Source organism: Cyprinus carpio, chromosome A15 (genome assembly GCF_018340385.1).
Source record: "Cyprinus carpio isolate SPL01 chromosome A15, ASM1834038v1, whole genome shotgun sequence".
Lineage (NCBI taxonomy): Eukaryota > Metazoa > Chordata > Actinopteri > Cypriniformes > Cyprinidae > Cyprinus > Cyprinus carpio.
In genome coordinates, this window is record NC_056586.1 from 13,922,379 (window position 1) to 13,949,855 (window position 27,477).

The following is a 27,477-nucleotide window of genomic DNA, read 5'->3' on the forward strand; positions in this document are numbered from 1 at the left end:
TCTGATCCTATGTCATTTATTCGTATATGATTTAATATATGTACACTGTAAAATATTTTTTTTCTTCCTATAACCAAAATAGCAGTTTACGTCAAAGTCTTAAGTCTTTAATATGTAGAGTACCCTAAAGTTTACTGAAATGCTCTTTCTTTTCAATGGCGCTCACACAGCAACATATACAGACTCATCAAACATATGATGAAAAGACAAGTTGGATGAAATATGGTATTTTTAAAAGACAAACTCTGTAGCACAGTAAATGCAGAACCAATAAATGTTAAAAAAAGAAGTTCTGTCCATCAGTATTTTAGGTAAACAAACCAAAAGCTTCTATGACAGTACATTGAGCACAGTGTCTCTAAAGTGATATAATTATTCATGAATTTTCGCTAATTCTTTTGGTTTTAGTTATTTGTGCTTGGATTGGTTTCCATTGTTGTGGTTTTGTCAGTATTTATTACTGATCAATGAAATTACTGGTGTAATAAATAAGTCTTGCAATACATAAATAGTCCCTCTTGATTTATTTCACAGGTAAATCTGAGTGATCTAAAAAAAATACAATTATCTTTAATGACAAGATGATAGATGACTGGACCACAAAACTATCCATTTAAATGTGATAAAAAATTATTAAAAGATTAAAGATAACTGTAGTTGCATAGTACCTTAAAATCAGTCTTCAGTCATGTGCAACTAAAACAAAATATATATATATATATATATATTTATATTTATAACTATCAATTTCTGTCGCAAAAGTCAAGATGATAAATGGTATGATTTAGAAAAAAATTCCCAAACCCAAGCAGTGTTTTGATCAGTAGTTATATATTTTTTACAATGCGCACTCGGACCCCTGCAACTTAAGATCCTAAAAGACATTTCTTAGGGATGGTTGCACTATATATTCATACAATAGCACACATCAATTCCAGAAATAAAATATATATAGTGGCCCCAAAGATTGTTTGGACATTTTTAGATACACAGAATGTATGAGTTTCATTGCATTAGGAATGGAATAAGGCTACACCTTTTCACAGAAGTCTTTTTGACATTTTTGCAATGCCTTTTAACCAACTGGTCCTGAAACAATTTATTGAAATATGTATGAACACTAACATTTTACAACCACAAAATGTTTTCTAAAATGTTTTTCTTGAAAAGTGTGTTTTTACAATGTTTTTTTAAATATAATAATTTCTATAAAGGTTTGATTTTTACTTAGTTTTTTAATGCAAAGACATTCATACATTTTTAAAAGTGCCAAATATTTTTGGTGCCACTGTATTTCACAAGCCTTTGAAATGTTAGTTGTGCAAAAACAGTTGTAGTGATGCCAACTGTAGTGTCATTTTCTCATTTTTCTCAGAGATCCTGCAATCTTGATCATCTGTAAGATGTTCCTACTTGTCCTTATGATATGACAATGGCACATGCAAACATTTTAGAAACAAATGCTGTGCTAATGGGCATTGCTCCAGTGCTCCATGAGTGCTCCATTTGAGATGGTTTACAGCATGTCATCCTGGTTTTCCCTGGTTGGAGTCCTTCTGCGTCGGAACCGCATGCTGGAGAAGAGGGACGAGGCGGTGAGGGCGACCCGGCTCAGGCCTACATTTAGACAGTGCACTTCTGACGTCACTGGCACCTCAGCGAAGAGAGCCCTGTCACGGGACACCCGCATGACGCTGTCGCTGTTCTCGATGTCCTTCACTATATTCAAGATCTCTTGCCTTTCTGTTTGTCGGGTCATCCCACGGATATTGAGTATTGCAGAAACATGCTTCCTCTTCCAAACACAAGAAAGATTCACGTATGAGGCAGATTGTCATATTAACAATAACTGTTCAGTGTCATAATGCATGTTTAAATAAGTGAAATATTGCATTAGTTAAACAGTAATACGGCTGCATGGTGAGTGGTCAGTACTGACACTTTACTGGAATAGACTTTCATTAAGTGAATTTCTCTTTACATGCTTTGTTTGTCTTAAAGTACAAGCCTATTTTTTTTTTTTTACAGAAAACAATTTTTTGTTTTCATAACTTGCAAAATGGAATATTCTTCTAAACTGAAAACTCTTCAAATACAAAGACAAAAAAAGTTATGTTTAAAAAGACTAGAGCTTGTTTTTGAAGTTTATTCTATAGATTTGTCAAACTGTAAAAGGAATTTTTAAAAAAAGAGAGAAAGCAAAGACATTTATAATGTTTCAAATATGTTATAATAATTTCAAACGTGCTGTTTTTTTGTTAAATGGCTGCTGAAAGTTCAGCTTTGTCATCAAGGAATAAATTACATTTTAAAGTACATTAAAAAAAACTGTTATTGTAATGTAATGTACTGTATTCTTGATCAAGCCTTGGCAAGCATAAGAGACTTCTTTCAAAAACATAAAAATAAATGTACCAACCCCAAACTTTTAAAAGGGCAGTGTATTTATTTATTTATTTTATTTTTCCTAATTGTTTCTCATTTCTTTTCCCAAATCCAAACTAAACTAAACAAGTAAAAGCAAATAAATAAATACAAACACAATTGGAAGAAACAAACAAACAAACAAAAAAAACTTTATAATATTCTATAATGTACTGTATATGTAATGTATAATGTTTATCTGTATACTGTATATGTATAGCTAAAAAAACAGGGTGCAAAGAATCCTCATTTAACCTTCTCAGAGTTGGCTCCTGTTCATTCAGAGTTTCCCTAGATCATAAAATGTGTGAAGATATATACAGTAGATCGGAAAGATTCCAAATGTTCATCATTTTAAAACCCAAAGGTGTTGCTAATGCTAAACAATGGAGCCAACAGCACATCTAGGTCATGTATTTGAAGTTTCAGGCTTTTTTTTTTAGCACACATTCCACAAAAGAGAGTTTCCTCTGGATTCTGCAGCCGTATAAAGCTCTTGATTAGGCGACTGCCTTCTCTAGGTTAAACCATGGAGATTTAGGTCAGGCCCGGGCAGGATGCCTGTGTTTTTGCTTTGTCTTTGCGAGGATCCAGAGTTGGACAACTGTACACCTTTCATGCGAATCTGGGATAACCAAACAGTCTCCCATAAAAATCAGGAAACCTCAAAGGTCTTGTTTGCTTTTACAAGCCACTCGTGTCAAATAGAAGGAGCATGTTTTGTCAGATGACCTGAGCTCTCTGCTTTTTGACCTCGATCATATCAGGGGCTACAAGGTGTCCCGGCCTAGCGGCACGCTGCCCCTCAAGACACTCACCGTATGTCAGGGAATTCCCGTACCAGGACGCCAACTTCCATTTGGATGGAGGGAGTGTCTTCCAAGAGAATGATCTCCGATAAGTGTGGAATACAGCTGTCGAGCCAGGAGGCGGAGGATTCCTGGATGGGGGCAAACAAAGATAACATCAGATCTGTCACTAGATCCATCAAATCCTTCATATGCCGAGACCGATCGGCAACTGGAATTTGCAGATGAACGTTCAGATTAAACACAGCTGCCTGGCACTTAAGACTTTTTCCAAAAGTACATTGTACAATGGCTTCTGACAGACAGCCAAAGACCACAGGGCCCAAACGACTCCGACATACAATTAGAAAAGGCTATTTTTACCCTTGTCTCTGGAAAAACAAAAACCTAGAGGATTAGGAGCACATGTTGTTCCAATTGAAGGTAAATATCTGTATGCCCATTACACCAAGGCAGGTCTTCCTGACTCCCAGTTTGACCTTAAAGGCAAGTCATGACTTCAAAGGCCCGGGCCAGGACATTCCTCCATAAACAAAGGCATCCTGTTGTCCACTGAGGTGACAAACAGATGTTTTAACTGAAGCAAGGGGTGGACACTGCACAGGGGAAAGGAGTGTTTGGGTGGGTCACAGAGATGCCCTTTGGAGCCAAGGGCCTGTTTGGCCATCTGCCTCCATGCCCACTCCAGACGTGCCCATTCTTCAGAATCTCTTTTGTTTGAAAGTTGCCGGCTGTAGACGGTTCGTTTTTGAGTGATTAAAAACAGGACATGACATGTTGGCAAGTGTGATGAATCTGGGAATAAGGATTTCGTGAGAAAAATATATTTGCCAAGCTAATAAAAATAAAATGAGGTTACACTTTATTTTACGGTGTCCCTTGTTACAGTGTAATTATACATTTAAGTGCTGATTAATATCAATTAACTACATGTACTTACTATATGGTTAGGGTTAGGATTTGGTTTAGAGTTAGTTGCATGTAAGTATGCATAATTTATAGTTATTATTAAGTGTAACTAAAATGATTCAGAAAACAGTACAAAAAAATCTCAAAATTTCCTGAATGTGCAGTAATTTTCCATGTTACAGTAACATATGAGGTGGTCAATTTGTTTCATACGTATGGGATTAAATAGGAAATCATAATTACAAAAAAAATCCAAAATGTATTTATACTCTGCTGATCATACTCAAATATTTTACATTTACCAGTACTAGCATATTTTATAATTATATCATAATTAATATTATATATCTTGCTGATAGCAGGGTTGTTATTGTTAACCAAAAATAAATAAACAAAAAGGACAAATTTTGTCTTGGAAAGTGACAGAAATAAATTTAAGTTAAAGCACTAAAATGACTAACTGGAAATTAGTTAAATCCTAAAGCTAAAACTGAAATAAAAAAATATGAAACCTAAAAAGTAATAAAAAATGACACAAGCATATATCACAAAACTACTAAAAAAAAAAGAAAAAAAAAAATGAAAATAAAAACTAAAAAAATATAAAAATAAAAGCTACATCCGAAATATAAAAACTAACATTCTTTTAACAGAACAGCGCTGGGTTTCACAAAAGCAACTATTGTCACAAGAGTTCAATGGAACATGTGACCGAAGTTACCTATTGATGCTTTTGGGAAGGATCTTTCAGTTAAGTGACTCACCAACTCTTTGAAGAGTGTTTTTAGGTGCTTTCCTTCATCACGAAGGCGGCCAGCCATTCTCTTCCTCATTTTGAGTGACGTGCAGATGATTCTGCCCCTCATGATGGCCCGCACATATTCAGTCATCACACGCCGGTGCACCTCCACCACCAGGACCTAAGAGCACACAGTAAATAAGAGGCTTATCTCACATAAACCCCAACATGATCATATTTGAAACAGATACATCTTATTTCACCCTGAAAGGTTTATTTTGGGATAATGACTGACTGTCTGCACATTATCCACAATATTATATGGCTAAATTGACAATTAGACACACAATTGATTTGGGTTGAAATTGTTTTATGTAAAAAGAAAAGGCTGAGAGAGCTATATAGACTTTAGCAGTAATTGTACAAAAATACTTGACCACAGAATTGTGATGAACCAACATGAATTTTAAAGGGCTGTGTAGATACAAGAATAAAAGAATCATAGCGTACTTGACAAAGCAGTAAAAATACACATTTTTAAGAATCATTTTATGACAAATTTGCAAACTGAGGGAGGAAATTCATGTTATTGACATCTTAGTTTACCTCATAAGGTGGATTGTCCATTCTGCAAAACTTCTTGAAGTGCTCTTTTATGAGCGCCTCGATTTGCTCAAAAGGTTCAGTGTTGCTCAGCCATTTTCGTTTAATCAGCTTATCAAAGAAGGGCTATGTGAAATCAGACAGAATTGATTAGAAATGACACACACAGTAAAGTACACACTAGACTATAATGTACTATATTTGCCTTCACCAGGATGTGAGGACTTTCATTTTTAGAGACAAGAGAATGCAGCTAACTTCCTGTTAGAGCCCCATCTTGGTAAAAAAGGATGCAGCGAAACTATGTGACCCATGAGAGCTGGTAATGCCAATCTGTACAGCAGACACTGAATACTGTTCGGCCTCAGGCCAAAAACATCTAATTCACTAGTGTTTTTCACATAGTGCTGCTATTTTAGTGTCTCAAAGCCAGAGTATCTGTGCAAAACAACATTCTTGAGAACAGCCCATAGGGGAAATGCTGATAAGATATTCTTTATATTCTTGGACAGATATGCATGACAAACATGTGCGTGCGTACATGTCTATGTGAGGAAGTGTGGGGTGATCTGTGGCAGCCTCACCCTGATATATTCAAAAAGTCTGTCGTTCAGGACTCTCACACTCAAGTTGACAATCCTGTCCAGAGCTGTGTTGGCTCTACGAATCGAGTCCTCGCTGGTCGAGGGGTCACACTGGCCGCAACGCTCCACAAAGCTCCTAAACACACCAGGTTATATTACAGAAACTCTAAAATATTAAAAACATCATATAAATAAAGGACTTTGAGGAAGCCTACCTGAAAGGTGGACAGCAGTTGACAAGAGCGATTGTTTTAGCGATGTAACAATCTTCATTTTCTCCACAGGTGTTTACGAGCATCTCATGGAACATCTCCACCTTTCGCTGAAAACTGCAGCAAAAGGATGGCATGGAGATAATCTGACACATTTCTACGTGAATTATCCAACTAAATATATAAAATGTATTTATCTAATAAATTAGCAATTTTTTTTTGGCATTTACGACATTAAAAAAAGGTTTTTTTGCAACTATTTTGGAGCCCCATATAGGGTCCAAGATAGAGTAAAACATTAAGATTGTGACATATTATTACAAATTAAAAGTACATTTTAAATGTAATTTATTCCTGTGATGACAAATCTGAATTTGCGGCATCATTACTCCAGTCTTCAGTGTCACATGATCCTTCAGAAATCATTTGCTGCTTAAGAAGCATTTTATTATTATTATCAGTGTTGAAAACAGTTTTGCTGCTAAATATTTGCTAATAAATGCAAAATGTTGTGGAAACTGTAATATTTTTCTTTGAGGATGATTACAAAGTTCCATATGTATTTGAAATAAAAAATGTTTTGTAACACTGTAAAAGTATTTAGTGTCACTTTTGATCAATTTAATGCATCCTTGCTGAATAAAAGTATTAATTTTGGTACAATAGTGTCACATTTCAAGTATCACTTTCCCACCTGTACAGGAAATCTGCCAGTCCGTTGAGACTGCATTGAGCAACCCGTGAGCCCAAATCTCTGTTTATGGCCGACGATCTCTCAAGGTCTTCTTGTAGCCTCTATAATCAAAAAGTATAATTCAATGAAATATCTTGCTCAATGCTCTTAATAAGGTGACTATTTTCTGGAATATATTTGCTTAATTTCATTCATGACCACTAGGGTGCAACACAGAGCCTGCAAAAACAATGTGCTGTAATGGAAACATGCTCACGATGGGAAATGTTTATTTATTTTAGTTCCAGCTAGGAGACGATTTTATTGTTACACAGAGGTGCACGGATGCCATTCGACATGTCTTACGTTTTTTGTTCTAACAACAGACCCAGTGTCTAAAACCTGCTGCAAATATTGCAGACAGCCAGGAACAGTGGACCATTATACACTAAATCTATACTGAGAAAATAGATTAAAGTAACATGTGATGCCACCATATGTCTAGCACAATATCCTATTTTATATAAATAAGCATGAATGGTCCGTGCATCCATGCGCTGACCTGAATAACAGTGCGAGCCAGAGGTAACTGATACTCTTCAACATTCAGGGTGTCCAGCCATCTCTTTTCCTCCTCGTCCAAAACCTGAGACAGCTCATTGGTCACTTTCCCCTGGAAAACACATTTCAACACACTCATTAAAAGCAGCCTTGCTGTGAAAGGGGATGGCCTGTATTGGGTATGTACGAAATTATAGCATCATTCATGACATAAATTTTAGACTAATGCCACTATTTTCAGGATGGGGTAAAGGATTATTAAAAGCCCACACATTCATGTTGCTTAATGAAGGGAAAAATATGTTGTCAAAGTGACGCCTATTGTGTAGTGCTCATTGTCGACAGGAAAACCGTGCGTTGACCCCGAAATGCCGCACTCTAATTGACCGTGCAGGTTGCAATGACCAGCCATCTCTATGAGTGGACAGGATGTGCCGTTGTTCAATGCACACAGAAAATGCTTCGAGATACTTGGGGATGAAGTTTGGGAATTTCGGTTCTTACCCTGACTGAGTTGAGGCAGTCAAGCTGGAGTTTTTCCACCGTCTCTGCTGGCAGCAGTGGGCCGAGCTGTGAGAGGTTAATGGGTGTTGTTATGGTGATTGTTCCAAGGACATCTCTGCAGCAACAACAGGAAGAGCAAATCACAAACTGAGTCTGGACTTCACTCATAAGGAAACACTGAATTATGAAGGAACAGGAATGGGAAGGTACAAGAGTGGCTTTCACCTCTCATATCAACCAGAGCTATTTATAACAATCAGTTTTAGGTTTGCTGTTGCTGTATGTGGCTTGACAACTGGATACAGTCAGTAATACTTAACAATGCAAATTACAAAACAGGCCATCGCTAATGTACATCGCCACCAGATTTTCTTTTATTATCGTTCAAAATTTTGGGGTTGGAAAGATTCCCTAATTTATTCCTGTGATGCAAAGCTGAATTTTTAGCATCATTACCAATGATCATTTAGAAATCATTCTAATATGTGACCCTGGACCACAAAACCAGTCTTAAGTCGCTGGGGTATATTTGTAGCAATAGCCAAAAATACATTGTATGGGTCAAAATTATAGATTTTTTTTAATGCCAAAAATCATTAGGATATTAAGTAAAGATCATGTTCCATTAAGATATTTTGTAAATTTCCTACTGTGAATATATTAAAACTTAATTTTGGATTAGTTATATGCATTGCTAAGAACTTCATTTGGACAACTTTAAAGGCGATTTTCTCAAATTGTTGTATCTCGGCCAAATATTGTCCTATCCTAACAAAATGGAAATTTTGCAAATGCAAATGGAAAACTTATTTATTCAGCTTTCGGATAATGTATAAATCTCAGTTTCAAAAAACTGGCCCTTATGACTGGTTTTGTGGTCCTGGGTCAACATTTCTTACTATTATCAATGTTGAAAACAGCTGCTTAATATTTTTGTGAAAACTGTAATACATTTCTCAGTTCAAAATTTTAAAAAACTCTTTTGGAACAATATAAATGACTAAATTCAAAGTCTTCTGAAGTCATATCGAAGGTTTATATGAAGAACAACCTGAAATTAGAGTTGCCAATCACAAATATTCAGTCCTCAAATTTCCTTTGCACACATACAAATTCTAATTTGCTGTTTTACTCAGAAGAAACAGTACCAATGTGTCAAACCTGACACATAACATTTGAATATGGCTTCAGAAAACTTAATAAGGACCACTTTTAAAGCACGATTTTGGAACTTGATAACCCCTGGTCACGGTTTGGTTTCTTTTTTCTAATACAGCTTTTGAATCACATTGTTTTGAGTGAACAATCCTAGTCAAACTGCTGGTGTTTACCTATTGTAAATGTTGTAGAGCCAGTCTAGTAAAGAGTATATGTCAGTGATTTGCAGATCTCCATTAGTGATAGCTTGGAGACGACGGGTAACAGCCTGATGGTAGCTCTGTGTGTACACTTGGAAGGAGTCGTATTCCACAGGATATACAGACACCACATTACGCCGAGCCGCTCCAAGGTCCTCCACCATACGCACTCTTAGTTTATCCAGATAGGCTGCGAGCTCGCCTGCCAGTGCTTCTTTATGCTGGGGAAGGTTTGCATCAGCCAACTCGACTACTGCCTCCCTCCAGCGTTTCTTGAACTCCCTCGGCCGTGGGCCTCCTGGAGCGGCTCCTTCACTCTGAGCCCAGTCCCGATCGGCTTGCTCCTCCTGCTGGAGCACCTGTACCACCAGGCCCAGGTTGGGCCCAGCAGTGGGGCAACGCAGAGATTCCCTAACCACGTCCCACAACTCTTTCTGCAGGGCCTCGTACAGCAGCTCCACATCTTTGGCTTTGCGCCGACTGCTGTCTTTGCTGCTGGGGCTGCTAAAATCCTCAGTGCCCCCTGCTGTCGGGGATTCGGCCTCCCTACACTCCTGCTCCAGCTCCAGAATGTGAGTGTCAGCCAAAAACAAATCTCTTTTTGTCACCAACTGCAGGATCTCCAATACTGACAAAACAGAGAAAAAGAGGTTAAAAAGTGTAACGATTTAAGTTTGGATAGTGCACTCTCACGTCTATGTTCAAAAATGGGGGGTGACAGTTAAGGGGTTGTATTTTTAATCACAATTAAATTCATGATCATGACAGGCCTAGACATAGGACATATTTGATTTGAGAGCCACAGCGAAGATGAAATAAACTCTGTAACTCTGTACTCATACACCTGAAATTAACTTCTAAACTTAAAGCTCCTACTTTTATGAATCTGGGATCTGGACCATGCTCAAATCAGCAATGATAATTTTTGCTGAATAGAAACTAAAAGAGCAAAAAATGTTGCCTGAACTTGCACTTTATGATTCAGTATATATATATATATATATATATATATATATATATATATATATATATATATAAAACAAAAAGGCTGGTCATTATCAAAATATTTTTCCTTGTCCAGTAAATCATGAGAACTTGAAACTTGGACAATGGGGAGCTGAGGACCACTGTTCTTAGCTTAGGAGAAGATGTATGTATATGGGAACATTATTTTGGCCATTCAATAAAGTTCTTCAAAATTCACCCATTAGTAGATTTCATGCCATTAAACCTAAAACATAAATGCAATATATCTTCCAGATGGTCATAGGGACTGCCAATGCACTCTGCTGGCTATATAATGATCTCACTTGTGTTTATTACGTGTAGCAGCACTTTTTGACATTCCAATTTTTTATTTTATGAAGAAATTTTTGATGGTTTTCTTTGATGAAGCAGTCTTTGATTAATTGAGAGACAGGTCAGCGCTCACACCCATCCTTCATTATATCCGTTACTTTCCTTTGGGATGAACACATTTACTTGGGCTAACAAATTGATCCGATGTCACTGTATCATCTCACTGACTCTGAGACCGGACTGCTGATGTTTATACCTGGAGGAAGAAAAGGTTGACCTAGTAAACTTAAGTCTGAGAGGAAGAGTTTAAGAACCGGCTTCCTTTTAACTGATTAATTAGAATATTAATAAAAGTGGCCATGCCCCAGAGTAAGCTGAATAGAATTGGGAATAACAGGAATTGGAATTTACTTTATTGTAATTCAAAGAAATTCAGCAGGTAATGGCATTCCAGGGAATTAACTGTTTGTCTACCCTTGTACATGAATCTATCTGTTTGTACGGCTCATAAAACTTTCACATTTTAAGACTTTTTCCAACTTTTTAACTGTCAAACAAGGTTGTGTGTGTTATATAATATATACTTATATATTGGAACTTACATACCGGTCAGAAGTTTGGAGTCAGTATGATTTGTTTTAAAGAAATTAATGCTTTTATTCAGCAAGGACACATTAAATTGATCATCATGAACTTTAATAATGTTATAAAATGTCTATTTCAAATAAAAGTTGTTCTTTTGAACTTTCAAGTCTTTCAGGAATGTATCAAAAATGTATCATGGTTTTCAAAAAATATGAAGCAGCTATTAATATTATGACAAAACATTGATATTAATGTTGTTTATTGTTTATTGACTATCTCAGCATCATTACAGGTACCCAAGGATGTTTGTCATTAAAAAATACTGAATTATTTTGCTGTTTCAATGAAATGTCAATACCAATTTACCAAAAATGAAAATATAAAAAATGACATCATGAAAATGCACAGAGTAAATTTTTAAATTCATAATCATATAATGGTATACACATATAGGGAATAGGTAATCTCCTGTATAAATGTTTCTTGAGTAGAAAATCGAATTATTTCTAAAGAATCATGTGACACTGAAGACTGGCGTAATGATGCTGAAAATTTCAGCTTTGCTGTCACTGGAACTGATTACATTTTAAGATATATTAAAATAGAAAAAGTTATTTAAAATTGTAATACGATTTAACAATATTACTGTTTTAATTGTATTTTTGATCAAACAAATGCAGCCTTGGTCAGCATAAGAGACTTTTTTCACAAACATTAAAAATACTCACACTTTTGAACAGTAGTGATATATACTGTATATATATATACACACATACATATTCACATGCACTTGTGTAGAATGATAGACATGACTATTGGAAAAGCAATGATCCAGAAGTTGAAATCCATGTAGTTTAAATGGTTTTATCTCACAGTCATTAAAATGCACTGAGCTGTGCAGAGGACAACACTAGCTCTTTGTTTCCACAGAGTTTCACGCACTAAATTCATGGTGTGGAGCATACTTCACTTAAGCATGGACATGTCACCACCCTTCCTTAATGAAAACCACAGGGATTGAAGTGCTGCCTTTTAAGGGCAAATATGGCACATATGCTACACATATACCCCCACCACAGCTTCCAAGAGGACATAACACTGTTTGCTTTTGGGTGAGGATTTAAACTCGACTGAAAAGATCTGACTAAGCAAGATATCCTCTAACATAGCTCCAACACACCTGCACAACCAACACCTCTCAGTCAGCCATTACAAGGAAAAGATTAGCCTTGATTCTAGGAATGTAATGGAATACGATCTGTTCTTTGTCGTGCCACAGGTTCGGGACCATTTTCCATTAACCCTCTGTGTTTCAGAGTTAAAACCTTTCTGTCAAGCCGGAGCACAAGAAACCAAAGAACTTGAGGATAGCAGCCCACAGAAACTCCTGTTCTCATTTATTCATTTCCTCTTTTTAATGCTTGGCATGTGCAGAGTAGACAAATTTTCCCCAGAAGTGAAATATTTAATAAATGGAGGATGATTGTATTTCCTGCCTCTCAAGCAATACTGAGCCCATCCTGAAGGAATTCCACATGCTAAAATTTTGTTTCAACATCCAGGCCCAGTGAGATGAAGTGGCTTCCAAATGACAACTGGCCTCGCCTGCCACTGGAGACCTAAAGGTTGTAAAAATGATTTCATGATCCTTCTCAGGACAGATCGGTCCTACTCCCTTCTTAATTTATTTGGACATGGCCAACAGAACAACAGAACAGAACAAACCTAAATTGGACCATTTGGAAAATGCAAACTCCACCTTACTCTAAGTGCTACCCTGCCCTCACTTAATGTAGGTTTATTTGAGATGCATTAACAAATCCTCCTGCCAAATGTTGGACAATAGCTGGATAAGGTGGAAGTGTTGGCTATTCCTTTCACGGGTGACTGCCAATTGGCATGCAGGAATATTTGCTATCATATATGGGAATGCATTAACTGTAAACATTCCACTCAGATACAGATTCCATGGTTCCAATGGTTCTCAGCTGTAGTTATGGCTTATGGTTGGAGGTTGCGGATTGTAATTTGGCGAGGTCTGGAAATCATTGACTAGGATGAGGGGTAAACGCCCTTCTATATGGTTTCTTTATCAGTTCAGTCAGATGTCATCTAACCCTCTGCCAATCCCAAAGACAACTATATGCTTTCAGTCTTGATAGGTACCAGCAATCCGAATGCAGCAAAGACCTTGCTGTCTGAACTCACAACAAAGCAATGAATTTAGTTGCAACATGCTTCGTGTTTCAAGAACAATTTTTTTTCCATGTTGCGACATCATTGGAAGGGTGGTACTGTTGTTAAAGAAAAATGACTAGATTTACTTCCCTTGGTGGAACTATATATACTGTATACTATATTTACTGTATACAGTGGGGCTTAAAAGGGTGGGACTACTAGTGAAAATGCTTCTATTTAACATTTTTCTGATTTAACACAATTTTACTTCCATCACATATTATATTGCCAGCAAAACAATATGAATAAAATTTCGACTTCAGAATTAAAATGTTACATTTCTTAATTTTAATATGTGGTTCTCTTTTTATTATGCTTTTAGAGCATATATATTATGTTTTTAAAACATTATATTTATCAAAGATTCCTAAAAAATGATCATGGTTAATGGTTTCCACAAAAAACAAAGGCACCACAACTGTTTAGCAACATTGATAATAATAATAAATTATATATATATGTATATATATATAAATAATAGCCAGTTATTTTCCAAGTGAAATACTATTTCACAATATTACTGTTTTTATTGTAATATCGATCAAATAAACATAGCCTTGCTGAGCATAAGATACTTCTTTTTTTTTAAATCTTACCAACCACAAACTGAACAGTAGTGTGTAGATATATTGTTTATATTAATAGTTCATATAAATAATTATATCAGTTATATGTTGAGCTGTGGAGTAAGGTTGGTAAAGCAATGGCAATGAGAATGTTTTGTCAACTCCTACTCAAGTGAAATCAGATCTGGCAGCAGAAGTTGACGATTAACAGTTGAAACACCCTCCATGAACAGCATTCCCGTCCTGTTCTGTGCTCCATTTTCTGGATTTTCTTGCATGTGCAGCGACCGAGGCATGTGTGGCATTACACATTATTTGAAGCGCATCTTATGTCCCATATATTCTTTTAACGCATCATTGTGAAGATGTTTGATAACATTCTTCAAAAAGGTTCTCTGTGAGTTAAATAATTAAAGCCACTCAGGAATGTGGGGCCACTTGAGAACAGCTGGGTGGATGGAGCAATGCTTTCTTTTGTCACAACACTTATGTCTGCAAAATAAATGAGAAGTAAGCCTTTTATTTAAGCTCATAAGAACCTTTCTGGAATACTTAAGAAACTACAAAAGCAGACTAAACTAAGAAAAACGTGTTCACCATTGGAATGTTGTATATCTAATATGGCATCTGATCAATGTGTGAACAAAAATGCTCTTCACCCAAATTATGTTTAAGTGTCTGGTGGTCTCTTCAGCTGAGAGTTGCTGAACGAACAATTTGGAAACCCACATGACTGTTGCGGGAGGTCACCAGAAGGTTTCCCGTCAACATAATGTGGCTAAATACACAAATAAAAAGTTATTTTTTTGCTGTGTCAGCTGCGACATGCAAAGCAGCAAGAATCACTAACCCTGTCCCCCCTGCTGAAACAAAGCAAAGACATGACCAAACATGAAACTGTGGGGCACATTCAGTTCCCCTTTGCCCAGATTCCTCTTTTATCATGTTCCATGCTGCATTTACACAAGGGGAAGAGATTGATGGTTTTAAATGGGACAGCCCCTTAGCCCGTATGGTGAAAACAGCAGAAAAGTCTTGAAAATCTGCTAAAATGCATGCCGCTCTGACAGGCATGTTCCCCAATTATCAATCTTTCTGCAAAATTGAGTTCCAACTCTAATCAAACACACATGAACCTGCTAATCAGAGTCTTGCTTAAAATTATTGTGTAATTATGTAAGAGCAATTGCGTAAGAGAAGGGCTGAAATGAAATTCTTCTAGGTTGAACACACAATAAACTCTGTTGACTGTTTAACAAATGCACAAGCAACCACTAACAACTGTAGATATGTTTGCAAACAGTCCAGGCCTGTAATTCTAGCACCTGGTATTGCTACTGTAGGTTGATGGTCCCAGTCTGATCCTTCACTACCATCCTTTATGCTTATTTTCTTTGACCAACAGAGCCTGCAAGTTGTTGCTGGTTTTGAACCTTATCTCTCCTTGTCTCTCAGGAAAACGCCTGAAACCTGAGCATGAAATCATGTGCAAATTCCTGCCTTTCATGTACTATGCTCATGCAGGCCAGGCTAATCAATCAAGCTCTGGTACAATATGTGGTCAAAAGTTTAGGAACAAGCATTTAAGATAGTTGAATAAATTAAAGATACATTTGTAGTTGAATTAATTTGCAAATAATCCCATGTTAGACTGTCTGTAGATTTTCTAGAAGGGCAATACAATTCGGCTTCAAAAGTATAGTCATAAATACTGTATTACACTGACACAAACAATTACAAAACAACTGTTAAATAAATAGCTAAACTGCCGATGAATGTTTACTTAATTTCATGTACTGTGAGGAATATGAGTCTATAAGTTGCTGAATGGTTACTCTACAAATGCACAGCTTCATATTCAGTTGACTTATTACCTGAAAGTGGCTCCCTGGGTTTGACCTCAGGCACCTCCTCCACTGGCTCCTCTTCAGGCCCCTGAGATGAGTGGTCCTGCATGGACTCCCTCTTCATCTTGCCCTTGCCCACCATCTTCATGAAGGAAAGTCGGCGACTGGTAGAGTCAGCATCAGTTTCTGAGCACAGGTCACCATTGGTCAAGCTCTCCATGCGATCTTTGCACTTTCCAGCCATTCTATTGAAAGAAGAAAGGTGATGAGGAGAAGTGTGTTGAGAACAGTGTCTATTCTACTAGTGGCAACAAATGTAATTGCAAAATTACCTCCTATCTGCAATAAATCAGCACATAAAAAAAAAAAAAATTGGGATTCAAGTTATTAGTCCTAAAATGTTTATCTCACTACATTTCTTTCTCATCTTAGTGCTTGGAACCGATATGGAGTGCATTAGCGGCTGTCCACTTTTCAGCTGCCTTTGTTCTATAAGTATTTTTTTCCCATTCATTTTTCCCATCGGGATTTTAAAAATAGTCTTTGTTGAGGAGTTATAAGTCATGAACCATCCAGCTATAAAGTTGAAACACAACATTTCAAACCTTGAATTGAAGCAAAACAGTATTGGAATTTCGGACAGACCAAACAGACTAAAATACAAGACTGTTTGCTTCTGTCTTAATAAATGCATTAAAATCTCATTAAAATGAACCAATATTCAAACAAATCTTCTGCTGTGAGTTGCAGTTCTTTTCTGCACAAATACTGGCCACAAAAACACAGATGAGGAAAACAACACAGTGCACTCCAGGAGAGACACTCGTCTTAGTTTGCCGGCATCTTGCCAACACCAAAACTGTCTGAAAGTATTGAATAGAATATAGAAAAACTGAGAAGATGTACAGAAAAGATGTGAAAAGCACTGATAATTTCTATGCAAATGACATTGGAAAAGACTTAACGCAAGGAAACTTATCTCAACTCACAGGTACTGAGATTTATAATTCACTCAGTTTTCATGCTTTCATTTGATGTGTTCTGTGTTAAGCGGATAAATAAAGAGAATAACAGCATGTTTGTTCATCTTCAGAAAGTGATTGTGTGAAGATCAGAAACTACGGAGCAGCTGCAGTGTGTTTGGTGCTGTCTGCAGTCGCAGTGCTGTGTGTCATGCTCAAGAATGAAAATGTGGCCAATGAGAGAAATCAGCTAATACTCAAGAACACAAACCAGACAAATGAGAGAGAACAGCTAAGAAATGAACTTCTGATTCTTGGTAAAGTTTCTTTAGTCTTTGTAGTTATTTGCTATCTACCTTCCTAACATATTTGCAAGCTAAATGTGTCCAGTTTCTGGTGTCATCCACTTCCACCTGTTATTAGCTGAACAAAACAGTTCTTTATGCTGCTTGACATTGTAAACTGGTATTTCTGACCATATTATTTTAATGTACTACTGTAATTATAAACAAGCTGGTCAGTAGTGCAAATTGTTTTACTGCACTTTGTTATTTTTGTTCTATTTTATATCGAACATTCCCAGCTTAGATCCACATTGAATACATTTATCTTAACTTGAGAAAAGTTGGAGGAATATAAAAGTATTGCTTTAAAGATACATATATATTCATAAATACTCAAATAGTTGGAGAGTGTAGGGAGACTGACTTGATTATGTCATTTGCAGTGCTTCATGGGAGTATACTATTAAAAAAAAAAAAATACAAAATTTTTATTTGTTATATATATATACAGTATATATATATACATATATATATGTGTGTGTGTGTGTGTGTGTGTGTGTGTGTGTGTAATGCATTATCTAGTTAAAGTGATAGTTCACCCAAAAATTTTAATTCTGTAATCAGTTACTCACCCTCATGTCACTCCAAACCCATAAGAATTTGGTTAATCTTCAAAACTCTGGAAAACACTTGATTAAGACACTTGATTCATATGAATTTGCTATACAATGATTTTATGATCTTTTTGGATTTTCATTTCTGAGTGAACTATCCCTTTAAAGGTCAATTATTGGACTGCATTTATGCCACTCCCAAAAAGTTGTTAAAAGTTTGTTTAGAAACAACTCATTAATCAACCTTAAGGAATCATTAAGAGGAATTGGAACTATTAAACTCTTTGCAGCCCATAATACCTTAGTAAGCTCCCTTCTGAACTCCGTCTGCCCTTCTTCTTCCTCTGCATGGGTGAAGCTGAACCTATAGAGCCCTGTGGGGAGGGGGTGTCCTTTCCTTTGCTCCTGCCAGATATGCGCAAGTTCTTGCCCAGTTTGCCCAGGGTCTTGAGGGGAGAGACTCCTTTCATGCGTTCCAGGGTGCCTTTGATGGAGCTTCCCTTCCCTGATCCTCCACGCCGGACCTCATTAGCCTCATTTTCATCTTCCTCATCCTCAAACGGGTTTCTGTCCTGGGGCACACGCCCATCCAGAAGTGAGCCTCCATTGCTTCTTGGCCAGTCCTCATCTGATCCAGGCTCTTTAAATGAATTGAGGTTAAGACTCATTTTTCTGAGAATGAACTCACTACGTGTAGTCGACAAATCCACGCTAAACCTGCCTCCCTTCAGCCGAGACGGGAGGTTCTTAAGGACCGGCATGGTTGCGCTGAGAGGATATATGCTGGAAGAGAGATAAAACAGTTAAAGGCATATCTGTCAGCATCACCACTACCAGTATGAACTGTGCATCCATTACAGATCCAATCTTCAGGAAATTACTACTACACAGGCCAGTACACTTGCATTCATCTATGATGCTGCTATGCACTTTCATTTTTTATGAAATTATTCCTGAAATTACATATTACAATCCATATAGAAATAAAGAAAGCAATATCAACACAATATCAGCATAGAAAACAGTATTACATAACAGAGATAACAGATCTGGCAGTTTTAAATGAAAGATTAATGATTTTATGATGGGTAGAATCAGAAGCACACCCTTTGGTTAATCCTGAAGAGAACTTTTGATGTTGCGGGCCTGCCTGTATTACAGGGGTGATCCAATATTTTTTATACTCATTTGAGGAAAAATGACACATACAGCCCTCAGAATGAGAACAACCTTTTATTCTGGCTAGAACAAGCCACCCAAAACTTACATCTGACACTTTATTTTACAACCGAACCCAGTGTTATGCCTGAATATATGAAATCTTGTGTAAATAAACAAAAGGAGGCTTCAAATTGATGAACCGAGTCTATTTCAAGAAAACATGTTTGCCTTTTTCAAAGGCTTCTTGGCTAGAATAGCCCTCTTGGATATTTATGGCTGGTGACAAAAGGGGATTGGAACAGCGCTGAATCACTTCCGGTTTGCTAATTTGTGTATGTGTGTGTGTATACGAGGGGGCCGATACTTAATGTATGATTAGCTTTGGGTTAACAGTCATCTACCTGACTTCCTTGCGATAAAAACAACATTCTGCAATTTTAACAATAACTCACAAAAAAGAAAAATGATATTACCAAAATGTATCTGAGATCAAAGACATATTTCATATAGTAGCCTGGAGACCAATTTCACTGTGTAACAGCCAACAAGCTTTAAATTCCTAGAGAGGGTCTATTGTCTGTGGCTTCCTACCTCTTTTAAATAATTATGTCTGCATGATTTTTCCATATGGGTCACCTACCATTCAGGGCTTATTCTTTTATGATCATTCACACTGGAAGACGTGAGTTAGGCCATGAACATACTGAAAGTAGCCGACAAGATATTTCGCAGAATGTTTCAACTGTTCTTGTCGATGTAATAAAAGTCTTTCATTGTATGCAGAAAAATAAACACTTAATAATTTGTGTCTTACAGAAGAAAGAAAGTCACACAGGTTTAGAATGGCATAAGCTTAGTAATGATGAGAAATGTTTCATTTTTTAACCTGACTTGTCACTTGATCATTGAGTCACCAGTGGGATTTAATTATTAAACAAGAAGGGAATTTACAAAGCAAATGGAGTGAATGAGAAGAAAGTAAGTTACGCAACCGGTCAAGTGCTTATTTATGCTTAAACTGTTTAACAGGGGATTTACAAGTTAAGTTGGGACTGAAATGTCTTACGGCAATTGAAGTTCCATTGCAGATCATCATCCTCACTCAAAAAAATCTCTGAAATTCCAGCTCTAATTATAAACCTTACAGTGGAGCCAATATGAAACGTCGGGCTAGATCATTGGGTGAGATATAAAAGCCATACTACCGCTTTCCCAGACCAACTCCTCTTCCTGTCTCATTCAGGTAGGGGACAAAAGGGACAGGTCCCCCTGCATTACAGCCAATGGCAGTGGCATTCTTTAATAAGTGGATAACTGCATAAATTCAAGGAGAAATCAGACAAGTAATCTATATGTCATTTTCAAATTATCTTGTTAAATTGGTAGCTGTGATTGCAGAAATTCACAGTGACATAGAAATAGAAATAGAAAATGCAGTGACATTTCAGGTATTATGGGATGGCATCTTGGTGCGTATATATTTTTACAACAGACAAAGACTAGATATTAAATATAATATAATGCACTGAACATTAATTAAATTGATAATGTAACACAAAGCACTCTAATGTACATTACTGATAACAGAAAAAATCTGATGTGTCTCACAGGCACTTTAGGGAATACTTTTTTTTTTACAGTTTTTCAAAGTAAATTATACAGTCATTCTATTTGCTAAAAAATCAAGTTGATAGTATTTTACAGTACAATTACATAATTACATAATAATTACATAACATAATAATTCACTGCTGACAAGATGGGGTAAAAACTGATAAAAAATTGTCTGTCCATGCAGTAGAATTTTTTTTTTTAAATCAGTGCTACATAACTAAAGAAAACAGAGCAATAGGACTGTGGTGAAAAAATGTAGGAAAACTTCAATGACCATAATGCACTGGGCTCGGTCAGACTATCCATGAACAGGGATACAAAAGTTCAGAATTATGATCTGTGGTTTTAACAAAAACCCTAAAGCTGTCAAAAGTCTGCCGGATGACCCGTATTGAGACTTCATTAGACGGAAAAAAATAAACATGGTTAACTTACTTATATACTACAGACACTGTAAAAATACAAAGCTTGATGAAAATCGTTGAACTTACACTTTAAACCATTTACAGTTTTTTTCACTATGTGGTAAGTAACAGTTGACCAATTAATGGGTTTTTACTGCATTTTTACAGTTTTTCCTCCCTTGAAAAACTATATTCTTGTTTGTACTTTTTGATTTGTGTCAAAGATGGTTTTTGGAGGATGCCAAAATACTAAAATCTTGTGAAATCTAAGACCCAGAAGCTTAGTCTCACTCTGTTTGCACCATAATCCTCCTCATCTGCATCTACCATTTCAAAATTATGCGGAAGACTGCAGTGCCAGCACGGTTCAAAGTCTATAGCAGGGATGGGCAGTGAGTTACACTCAAACAGAGTGAGGACTGGTCTTAATATGTGACAGGCAGAGGCACTGCTTCTGTTATAGCTTTGGGTTTCAGGCTCTGGTTAAAGGAAAAGCACTGGAATGTTGGAGAGAGCCAAAGACAACCTCCCAATGACTTTCCCCAAGGTGAAGTTTCAATGCTCCTGAAGTCATGGGGTAATGCACGCATGTGATCTCAAACAGGTCCTCTGAAATTTAGAGAACTGATTAAAGCCTATGTGTTTTAATTGAGAAAAAAAAAAAACATTAGATCTGGTTGAATGTAAGATATGTATTGTGCAATATTACTGTTTAGATAGATAGATAGATAGATAGATAGATAGATAGATAGATAGATAGATAGATAGATAGATAGATAGATAGATAGATAGATAGATAGATAGATAGATTTTAGTTTGTGTGTCATTGAAGCCATAAAAGTGATTGAGGACGGAAGTGTTAAAAGGGTCCCTCATGCCATCATTCATCACCACTATATTACAGATGAACTCAAACAAGCACAGCATTATATGAGTACCACAAGGTCAGATTACTTGTTTTGACGCAACCAACATTAGCAAATCTTAGTCGTCCATCTTGACATTGGAATATGCCCTGCTATAAAGGCTTGTGCTTTTCCAGGACATATTATCTTTCCCTTGGGAGTAAATCTTTAACTGTACACCAGGAGAACAATGTTACCTCATGAGACTTTCTGTGAATGAGGATGGAATCTTTCTTTTTTTTTTAAAAACGGGAAGGCTAAACATTTTACTTAATAAGCAGGAAGAGAAAAGTATTAAGTCAGCTAGTTTAAAAATCAGTCAAACTATTTTTTTTTTTTTGACAAGGTTGCAAAAAAGATGTGTAAATGAGGATTGAACTGAAGGACAGAGAGGACAGTACTAACTACTGACACTGTATTCACTTTAGTTCATATGTTTATATAAGATGTATTTGTTAAAAAAAAAAAAACTGACTGAAACCGAAAAGTTTAAATATATATATATATATACATACATATATATATATATATATATATATATGTATATATACACACACACACAAATATATATATATATTAATAAATATAATAAATAAATATAAATAAATAATATATATATATATATATATATATATATATATATATATATATATATATATTATATAGCTTTACGCCTCCTTTATAACCTCCTTTACCCCCTCTAGTTCATCTGTTTTTAAAGAAATATTCAACATAGCCTAGTAATAAAATACTCCAATATTTCATTCATTTAACGCAGTTCTGATCAGATCCAGAGTTGTGAACAATAAACTGCAGTGTTATTACAGGCGGTAACGAGTTTAACATGGTTACAAATTAAACGAGATCTCGTTACAGTCAACGCTACAGGTCCAGTGAAATTTAGCACTTTATAATAACAAACGGGAAATAAAAACTTACAGAGTCCATGTCGATCGATCTTCATGTCAGGAACCAGAAGTAAAAATATTTGAATGAAATAATGAGATATTTATTTAAATCGAGGAACGTCACCTACGAGAGCAGCGTAAGCCAGAGCAAGTGATGTGGAGCTGCGCTGTCAGGACTTTTACTTTTAGTTCGTGGGCTGGACTAAAGAGAAAACACACATTCATCCGCAAGCACACAAGAGCAGGTAAACTGCTAAATATATTTAAAGTAGTGTTTTTTATTTGAAATAATAATATTATTATTATTAATAATAATATTATTATTATTATTATTATTATTATTATTATTATTATAATTGATTATTATATAATAAATAATATTTTATTTAAATCATTTAAGAATGTAAAAAATAAATTTAATAGTAATAAATCGCATTTATATTTAAATTTAATGAAATCAGCAAAATTTAAATTGTTAATTAAAAAGACTTTGAGAAAACATTTTTTATTCATTTAAATGTATTACTATTAGAGTATTGTTGTTGTTGTTTTAAATATATTTTAAGAGCATTTACAGTAAAAGATAACTACAGTTTCTCCAATAGGGTTTCACCAGTGTCTGCCTCAAGTACTTGTCATTTTTACATTGATTTAGTGTGTGTGTGTGTGTGTGTGTGTGTGTGTGTGTGTGTGTGTGTGTGTGTGTGTGTGTGTGTGTGTGTGTGTGTGTTTAGATAGTTTGAAATCATAGTACTGTATTCATTTATTTAGGATATCCTTCATTTAAAAAAAAAAAGTTATTTAAAGGTATATATTGTTTATTTAAAGGGTCATGGGTCATTAAAATTGATTGTAACCTCACAGCTCTTTTTTTTTTCTTCTCTCAATTAACATTTTTATATTTCACAAAACAATCAGGCAGCACACATGCCAAGATTAAGTCAGACAATTTGTTTAGTATTGTCTGAACAAAAGAAATGGCTCATGGAGGGCACATTGCAATCGAACAAGGCCTGAATAAAAGAAACTAAGCATGTTGGAGGAGTGTGAGCTTCTCCAAACACTTGTTTTCTTAAGCATCTTGGCAGCCCATTGAGTATTATGATATCTGTTTCCTTGGACAATATGATGAACTGTACAAAATAGCTTATTCGCTGATGCATAAACAAAAGATTGCCATGTCACGCCTCCGATGAATCTCAGGGACATTCGTATAGGTCAAAAACTTGGCATGGCTATTGAACTCGTATTTCTTTTTCAGAAACGAGAGCGCTGACCAGTTGGGCTGACCAATTGGGGGGGGGGGGGGGGGGGGGGGGGGGGGGGGGGGGGGGGGGGGCGGGATTACAAGATTTACATTCTGTACATTCATGCTTCAAAAAGATCAAGCTACTCACTTATCTTCATGGATGCACTTTCTCATGTCCTTGACCTTGACTTGTCCCTGCTAATCAATTATAAGATGCATGCTATATTTTTCAGTTGAAACTGAACAAGGATATCACATACTTTTTCCTGTTGATTGTCATGGGGCAAAACGCACATCAGGAAACCACAACTGGCGCCACATCTAAGATAAGCACTAAATAAAGAGACACTGTATAAAGAGAAGCTGCAAACTGGGGTGAATTCTTAGCTTGGGTAACAGGAAATACCACAAAATAACATTAACTTTGTCATTGTTGTGTGTGTTTGCTGGTGCATCCTTTGCTCCTGTTCTGCCTACGATGTTCACCTTGGCGACGTTTCAAATATTTCTCAACAGCCCACGTGATACAAAAGGACAATCTGGCCCATGTTTCATTTGGCAACATTTTATGTTTTTCAGATTTTATTTCATTTATTTTTTTTGTAAAATGTTTGTTTGACCAAACATGATGATCCCTTTCTCTTTCTAAAATCTAATATCACATGTTTGTATATCATTTATAAAGACCCACATATACTAGTAAAAATACAATTATTATAAATATGTGAAAAATATTTAATTTCTATTATTTATTATTTATTCTATTATTTATCTCAATATTTCATATTTAAATTATTTAATATATTTTTATATGTATTTATTTAAAAAGTATCAGATCATAAAGCATTTATTTATTTATAAAATATAATTTATAAAAACCCATACAGTATATACTGGTAAAATACAATTGTTATAAATATGTATAAAGTATTATGCATAAAATATTTACTTTTTATTATTTATTATTTGTTCTATTATATATCTGTTATTATTTCATATTTATATAATTTATTTATTTGTTTAATATAAAAATAGTATATTTTATTATAATAATTAAATGTGTAATAATAATTAAATTGTGTAAATTTTTTACCCATCATTAAGTGTACAGTTAGACATGCATATTTATGTATTTATTTAGTTAGTCATTGATTAAAATTTTATACTTTTACATTATAAAAATTTAATAATTTTAAATTATAATTATTATAAGTAGTGTTAAAAACTGATTTTAATTGCATAGTTCACAATATTTAAATCTGCAAAACTTGTGTATTTAAATGAGACATACATACATATTTATTTATTTATAAATAGAGAAAATATTTTACATTAATTTAAAATGTGTTTAAATAAAGACATTACAGCTGTTTTTATATGTCTGTCCATTGCTGCATGTAAAGTCCTACTGTCATTACACTAAAACACACTATTCTTAGTTTCTCTCCCAAAGTGTTATGTTCACATCCCTGTTTGTCACCACTATTATGCAACTTCTTGCTGGCACCTTAGTGAAGGGTCAGCGGGGATGGTCCAATCGGAGCCTGCCTGCATCCTGCAGTGGTGCTCCATATGGACCACAGGAAAAGCCCTCTGCATCTGTGCTGAGAGAAGTACTCTATGTCATACCACTAGAACAGCAGCCCTGACCACAGCGAGCAATCAGCCGCAGCCTTACTGACACGCTCCAGTGTGGTGGATGCCAGCAGAGGAACAGGGGTTATCCTTTATAGGGCCCATTTTAGCTGGTAGCATCCTGATTCCGTTTCGCTGTAGTGTGGGCATCTGCAAGCAGGAATGGACTGGATGGACGTCACAAGTGTAACCTTTTACATCGAGCGGGTCAGGTTAAAGCTAATTTAAGAGGTTTGTGGGGGAAGATATAAGTCAGCATTTGAGGAAAGATTGATTATGGCATGGCTTTGTCTATCCCAGGGTTGTGATGTTATTGCAGTACATGTGTTTTCTGTCATCAGCATTTTCTGTTTACTCTGGGCACAGGTGTTGTTTTCACTCACTTGTACATGCTCAGAAAAAAGGTACAAAAGCTGTCGCTGGGGCATTATCCTTTCAAAAAGTCAATCTTGATGGTACACATCAGTTATACAATGTAAATAAATCAAATAAATTCATACTTCTTTTGTTGTTTATTTAAGAAAAACAAAAACATGGTTTTCCGAGTCATTTAAATGCAAATTAATTTTGCACATTGTTAGGCCTATGCAATTCAAGGTAACATGAAAACATTTTGACAGTTTGATTTTGGGGTTTTTTGTTGTTGTTGTTTAACATTTTTAGTATCAGTTAGGTCCCCACTTGATGTTCAAAGTCAAATCTGAAGACCTCTATCTTTGATTTCTGTCCACTGAGACGAGATGTCCAGAGAAAGTGATTTAATAATAATCAGTACCTGACACATGTGAACATCATAACATAGACAATGCTAAATAAATCAAGATGTACTTAGTCATATTCCACAATCATAAAGATCAAAACAGTTTTGTAAATACAAGAAGTGTACAAAAATACTGAAGTATACTTGACATTAATGTATATCATTGGCACTGAGACCTACACAACATCCGAATAACCTTCTTCACCCAAGAGAAACAGCTGAACCCCATGACATTTAAACTACTGCCTCCACTTGTCATTTCAGCAATTTTGAACCTATGAAAAGTCAGAAAGCCCTGTCAAACCAGAAAAACGTTCTTCTTACCTTGTCTGGCAGTGAAGCGATGGTAAATCCATAAAAGACTCAGAGCAGGGACATCCCAGTGTCCCAGAGGTTTTGTATCTGTGTATGTGTTTGTCTGTTAGTTTGTCAGGCAGTTACTGTAAGTGTCCAACTCAGAGAGTAGCTAACTATACATGTGCTGCCGTCCAACTGAAAGTGCGTCCGAAGCCCGGGGCTAGCTATGGTCACTTCCTTAGTTGTTTTGGAGCGCAAAAGACGATGCTTTTTCCTCAGGAAGCCGGCCATCCCCTTTCCTTTCCACCAGCTCTGAGCTTCCCCCACCACCTCTTGGGCCTATGGGATCATGGGCACTGCGACTCCACTAATTACGATGCAGTACAGTAGTTTTCTGTTTATTTCTTTATTGACTGGCATGGATATGTGTACTTTTGACTAACATGATTGGTCATCATTGGTGTGTGGTGTGAGGGAAGTGGATCTGAGTGTGTAGGAGTCTACTGTCCCGCTCGGCTTTTGTCTGGAAAGTGTTTGTTGATGCTAAACGTCCTAACACATCTGAAAGTGTTTTCCCAACTGTGGGTTGAAATAAGCAGGGCAGACTTGGCGGGTTGCTGTGCCCGGGTCAATGAGTGCACCTGCGCCATCTCTGCGTGGGGTAGTTTGTTTGTTTTCTTACAGCGAGACTCGGCATTGTATTAGACCCACGGATCTATAGAGGCTTTGATCACCACTGTGGTAATCAGAGCTATTTATGTTGTTTACATCAT

General features: G+C 36.1%; 1 protein-coding gene across 2 annotated transcripts; it reads right to left on the reverse strand.

Moving 5' to 3' along the window:
* LOC109088005 (tumor necrosis factor alpha-induced protein 2-like) lies at positions 1 to 26,910 on the reverse strand. 2 transcript variants are annotated; one of them, XM_042771090.1, is made up of 13 exons: positions 26,732 to 26,910; positions 18,072 to 18,554; positions 15,939 to 16,156; positions 9,350 to 10,004; positions 8,019 to 8,133; positions 7,516 to 7,626; positions 6,975 to 7,075; positions 6,284 to 6,397; positions 6,069 to 6,204; positions 5,488 to 5,610; positions 4,907 to 5,062; positions 3,243 to 3,364; positions 1 to 1,796 (listed from the first exon to the last, which is right to left on the reverse strand). In XM_042771090.1, the coding sequence occupies exons 1-13, from the start codon at positions 26,761 to 26,763 to the stop codon at positions 1,517 to 1,519; spliced, it is 2,646 nt and encodes an 881-aa protein (XP_042627024.1). In that variant the 5' UTR covers positions 26,764 to 26,910; the 3' UTR covers positions 1 to 1,516. The 2 variants fall into 2 exon arrangements, with proteins under 2 accessions (XP_042627024.1, XP_042627025.1); XM_042771091.1 differs by lacking the exon at positions 26,732 to 26,910 and adding an exon at positions 22,795 to 22,941.
* Positions 26,911 to 27,477: the final 567 nt, after the last annotated feature.